Source organism: Vidua chalybeata, chromosome 1 (genome assembly GCF_026979565.1).
Source record: "Vidua chalybeata isolate OUT-0048 chromosome 1, bVidCha1 merged haplotype, whole genome shotgun sequence".
Classification (NCBI taxonomy): domain Eukaryota; kingdom Metazoa; phylum Chordata; class Aves; order Passeriformes; family Viduidae; genus Vidua; species Vidua chalybeata.
This window is the reverse complement of record NC_071530.1, coordinates 113,102,043-113,108,042: the sequence shown is the minus strand read 5'-3', so window position 1 is coordinate 113,108,042 and position 6,000 is coordinate 113,102,043. Positions and strand designations below refer to the sequence as shown.

Below are 6,000 nucleotides of genomic sequence, written 5' to 3'. Positions count from 1 at the left end.
ATGTAAGGGTTAAGGACCAAAGGCTCAGGGTTTTGTAATACAACACATGGTATAATTTTCCCTATAGCTGTTTTCCTGGATTATCAACACAGGCTACAATTTTGTTTATCTTTTCCTTAAGGCTGTTGGGTTCTGGATTTTTTTGGTTTTGTCTTACTCCTCATTCCCCTTCCCCCAAAAAGATTTTGGGATCAGTGAAAAGAAATGGGACTTGCCTGGGGCCTGGACTTTCCGTACTTGAGCTAAAATTAAATATCCGCTGGGCACAATTTGCTGAAACTGCAAGTGATTTAACATTTTGTCAATCCTCACTTTTATACTTAGAATTAAACTACAGGGTGGTGCTATTTTTTAAAACAGTTTGCTCCTCACTTCTCCCATTTTTTCTCTGTCCCTGGCAATTGATCATTGCAGTGCCTACAAATGCTCCATGGCAAAGAAGAGAAAAGCTGAAGATCAGATATCAGGTGTTCCCGTCAACAAAAGGAAGTCCCTGTTAATGAAACCCCGCCACTACAGCCCCAGCTTGGAATGCAAAGAAGAAAATGAAGACAGGACAGAGTTACAGGAAGATATCAGTGTCCTTGAAAGCAGCTCAGCTCCAGGTAGTTGCTTGAACTCCACTTGAACTTGAATTCCACAGGAAGGGAGATGATAAAAACCAGTATTTTGAAACAGGATGCAAGACAAGTTTGACTACTAGGCGAGTTGGAATGGTGCCTTTCTGTCCAGATTTAACCGTCATACTTCCATTTATTTTGTTCAATAGGATGTCCTGGGGTCTGGTAAATGCTTTGCAGGTCACACAGAGACAACTACTGCAGCAGGTCGGATATGGAGCAGCATCTGCTTCTCCACTACCTCTGTGAAAGAACAAGCTTAAGCCCACCACCATCCCACACATTTCTGAAGAGTAGATTTTCACTGGAATATATAGAGCTCTTAGGAGGGAAAAATAATGCCTAGCAAAACATTGTTGACTTTAACATTTAGCAAAGCAATTTCATGCGTACGACTGCTGTGTGTGTTCTGTTTAACACGATTATTAGACTCAGCACTTTTATACCTGTTATTCCAACACTGGTAAGCCAAACACATCCAACAATTTATAGCAGCTTCTACAATGTGTATACTGGAAAATATGGACAAGGATGGGGGAACAGAAAGATATAGCTATAGTATGTTTTGATTACTTCTCCTTTCTAATATATTTCTATATATATTCAAGTTGAACAAAAAGTCTCAAAATAAAATGTTTTTCACATATTTAAGTAGTCCTGCCAAAAAAGTTAATCAGACAAGTGAGAAGATATTAGTGGAAGATATCAGGAAGACATTGGCAGTCACCTGCACACAGCAAATGTTAAAATAAAAGGAATGTGATCGTGATCTGGCACTGGGAAATTAGTAATCATAGATAATATGTAAACTGAATGAACTTAAATGTCACTCAGTTGCTGGTTGCTATCAGAATTAAAAGATAATTTATTTTCCACTAATTTTCTTCTCATCAAATGTCTTTGAAGGACAGGGTGGTAGATTATATCATCTAGGGTCCCTTTACCCCAAAAGACTGGACCTAGATGGTTCTTTTAAGGTCCATTACAGCCTGGGCTGTCCTATTGTTTTATGATGAACTGAGATTCATTATTTATGTATTTATCCACTCTAAACTGAAATCCCTTAAAACAAAACAAATCACAGAAATTTTATACATATGATTACTATAAAACACACAGAAGAGGAAGAAGAATGTCCTTCACATTAAAGAGTCAAATCCTGATTCTACCAAAATCAGTGGAGGTCTTTGTGGCATTTCTATAACAGCAAAGTTTTCAGTCATCTGTCACTTGTAAATCTTCTAGGACGAGATTTTTCCACAGGTCTGCATCCCATTGCTGTGAAAGCCTAGAAGGTAGCTCCATCTTCAAACAGAACATTAATTAGCAAGGTGATACACAATGTCTCTGTCTTTTGGGTGATATTTTTAAGAAAAAATAATCAAAGAAAAAAATCCCATACCTCTCAGTGCCTGTTCAGGCTGCCAGGAGTGTTTCTAGCTCCGAACACCAAAAGGGAATCTTGGAATAAGAGTTCATGTACGGTTCTTATCTTAGGGTTTTGTTATTGCTTGTTTTGACTTTTTTTTTTTTTTTTTTTTTTTAGATATTTGGATTTTAGTTAAATTTTTTGTATTGATTCAGCCTAGTTCCTGACCATCCAGAGTTGCACTCAGTAACATATTTTTTCTTCCCCTTTTTCTGTTCTTGGCACATCTTGAAGAACTCAATGAAGGGAAATTGCTATGATGGGTGTAAAGGTAGACTCTGTGGCACAAACCTAAGTTATTTAACTTATTAGGTTCCCTTTTTTAAAAAGGGCAAGTGTTGGGCCAAATCCATTGATTGAAAAGTAAGGAAACCATGCCCTTCAGTCAAAACAAAAAATTCCACTTGATTTCGAAAAGATTTATTTGATACCAACATGATATATTCCAACCTGCTTGTTCAGTGATAATACAACCTACATCTTTTGCATAAATTTTACCAGCTACAAAACAAATTTCAGTGAAAGCATAAATTTGGTCTAGGTATGTATGTACTTGGGATTTCTTAGTGTAATATTGCTCACTCTATTATGAACTCATGATTCTTTTCAGTTTATCAGTTAATGATTCTGTTCCTGGATTGATGCAACTATAAACTAAGCTGAGTTTTGATTATTTTAAAAGTAAATTTACAGCCTGTAGATGTAAAAAGCAAAGCTGGGACAGCTGAACCATTAAGACTGATGCAACAACAAATTTTTAAAGATTGCTTTAAAATTACTGATTATTTAAGGAACAAAAAAAAAAAATTATCATGAGCTTACATTATTTTTTATCTTTCACACATAATAATAATTGAAAAAACCTTTTACCATGGAATATTTTTTTTTTTTGGTTTGTTTTCTTTTGATGGGCAGGAGCTTTCTTTAAAGACAGATCTTGTTACTTTTTGAAATTACCAACTGAGGGGATTCTGTTATTTTCCAAATGGCAGAAGAGCAAATAATGGAAACCCATTTGACTAAAGTTAGTTATAGCGCCAAATCATCATTCTTACTTGCTGAGATGTGAAAAGATGGCACACTTTGTTCAGAATACTGCAATTTGTGTGGTACTAGACCAGCTGCTAAAAAGTTACACGAAGGTTTACAGACACTTCTTTAAATACAACTTTATGCACACAGTGCACAAGGCCACCTCTCCCTGCATGAGTCCAATTTTCTGAAGAAGAATAAGAATTAATCAATATTTTCTTTTAACATATAACAAACAGTTGAACCAAACAATTATGTAAACTGGAAATGACCCAAAATGCTAACAGTTTGGCAGCAGTAAAGTGAAATGCATTGTGGTGCACATGTGCATTTTTGTCCCCCTTTTCCCCTCCACAATAATCTGCACTTAATAGGAATATTTTAAACTATGTAGCTAAGCAACAGAGGTAATTGTTGCTTTCTAGAGCTTTTGTTAGGCACTCTAACACAGCCCAAATATGCATAATTAGGTATAATGTCTATAAATCATTATTGTACACATGTGGGTAGTTAAGTGGATTGAGAGAATAGTTCAATGAATTGGACATATTCACTGAAAATGCTTTTTATTTGTTTTCTGTAGTTCATAATACTTTAAAATTATCATAACCCTTTACACTTTCTCTTAATAGCTCGCTGTGTTATTGAGAGAAACTTCATTTGCATTTTAGGCTATGCTTAATTTATTATTTAAACCTGGAGTTCTGATTCAGGAAAGGACAGACACATCTTATGAAATAGTCTATGCTTGTTTATTCATCCTCCTTTCTAGGAAGTAAAATGTTAAATTTTTCAGTTTATGTTGAATAGATCCCAACAAAAGAATGTACCCTATAATCAGCATTATTGAAGGGGCTAGTGTTGTGACTAAATTCTTCCCTTCATCCAAAAATGCTTTTAGTTACTATGGCAATATTTACTTGATCCTGGCAAAACCAGTGTTGATTTTAGAGAGATAATTACCAGAAAGGAAGATGATGGAGATGTATTTTTGAGTGTCCTTGTCAAAGGAAATGTTTATAAAAAATTAAATGAGATACAAAAGGCATATTGTCTTCCACACTGACAACCTCTCCTGCATGCAGCCTTTATTACCTGCTGGCTGCTGCTTTTCTTCTGAAGAAAGATGTTTATAAAGACAGGATGCATTTCAGTGGTGTCTTTAACAAGTCCTTTATGAGTCTGTATATAACAACCACTTCTGTTTGCCTGTGCATGACCTGATCTATCACTTAGTGTGGCAATTTCAATGGTGACCAGGAGCTTGCCCTTTGTGAAGTATTGAGGATTTTTCCATCAAGGTCTTTCATGGGATCTGGGGTGACACGGAAAGTAATTAGGGTTTATTTTGAGAAAATATTTGGGAATCTTAGATGAAATAAAAGTGAAATAGTTCAGAGGTATTTCAAAATGTGTTTGTGTGCTTGTGTGTATATATATGTGTGTGTGTGTGTGTGTGTGTGTGTATAAGTGCATGCATATTATATAGATTATATGTATATATGTAATATCAATGTATTGAACATTATATTTACATACATGTATATGAGTGTGTGTGCATGTGTGTGTGTTCTAAGAAAATACATGTTTTCACCATCAGTGAGAAATGGGGATATAATTTTTTCTCATATAGTCCTGGAACTATAATATAAAGTATATATCATTTTAGAAGGGTTTTTCATCATGATACAAGTAGTCATTTCAAACAGATCCTTGATGTGAATTCAGTCATTTCAGAGTACCTTTCTGAATAAAGAAACAGCAATTGATAAGTCAATATCTTCACATCACTTCTACAAGATACAAAAAATAGTTATTCTTACGTATTTCTCTTACCTATTTTTCTCATACAGAGGAGAGTACTACAAAATCATCTGAGGAAACCCCTCATTTGGGTGGGCAAGAAAATTCCAGTCAAAGAAAAGACAACTACTCCAGCTATCAAGATGCCGTGGCCAAATCTTTGATGAACATGGGAAAAATAGCAAAAGATGCACCCAGTCAAACAGCGGCAGAAAATCTAAATGATAGTGGCATTCAATCATTAAAAACAGAAAGTGATGACACTGATGAATGTTACCTGATTAGCTCAGCTGAAGGAAAGGAAAAGACTGCTATCTCTGATCCAAAATACTGTTCATCTGAGGAAAATGAAAGTAACTCTGAAAATATGGACAACGAGTGGGATAGCTCTTCAAATTTCTCAGAAGAAACTAGCGTAAAGCCCCATGTAACTCCAAAATATATTGTAGAGTGTAATAAACCCGGCATCCTGGAAGTCCCAGAAATTAAGCAGGAAGAGGTAGAATATGGTCCTTGTGAAACACTCTGTGACTCAGAGTTAAGAGCATCCCAGGAGCCTCATTCTGATCCTTTCGAGAAGAGAATTCAGAATCTCTTCCCTGAAAGCGAAGAAGACGACAACGAGTGCCTGTCAGAAACCACAGACGTGTCAGTTGAGCTGGACAAAACAAAAGGGAACTTGAGTTTGCTAGAGCAAGCAATCGCTCTGCAGGCAGAGCAAGGGCATGTGTTTCACAGCACCTACAAGGAACTGGATAGGTTTCTTCTGGAGCATCTAGCAGGGGAAAGGAGACAAACCAAAGTTATTGACATTGGTGGGAGACAGATATTTAGCAGCAAACGTAAGGAAGTATTTTTGGCTCTTCTTGCTGGCTTAAGCATTTGTCCCGTGACTGATAGAGGATTCTGAGCTGGGTTTTATAGCAACAGTAAAGAATCTGGAATTTAGCTGGTAATTTTGTTAATTATGTACCTTCACACTAGTGCCTCACATCTAACCAGGTTAAATGCTAGGTACTTGGCTTCCTGCCAAACTGCTATGTGAACTCATCAGTAATGGGTACTAAAAGGCCTATGTAGCTGGCACTGACATTCCTTCTCCTCCTTTTCCTCCTC

The 6,000-nt window shown here is 36.3% G+C and overlaps 1 protein-coding gene across 4 annotated transcripts in view; it reads left to right on the top strand.

The window, feature by feature from the left end:
* Nucleotides 1-415: 415 nt before the first annotated feature.
* Nucleotides 416-6,000, top strand: part of ST18 (ST18 C2H2C-type zinc finger transcription factor) — a 50,931-nt gene continuing 45,346 nt past the window's right edge. Inside the window, exons 1-3 of one of the 4 annotated variants that reach the window (XM_053943771.1) lie at nucleotides 422-605; nucleotides 4,935-5,323; nucleotides 5,411-5,726. In XM_053943771.1, the coding sequence (XP_053799746.1) occupies nucleotides 431-605; nucleotides 4,935-5,323; nucleotides 5,411-5,726 (880 nt within the window). In that variant the 5' untranslated portion in view covers nucleotides 422-430. Of the gene's footprint in view, nucleotides 606-4,934; nucleotides 5,727-6,000 lie in introns of all 4 variants that reach the window. The other 3 variants (XM_053943762.1, XM_053943778.1, XM_053943788.1) reach the window with 3 other exon arrangements.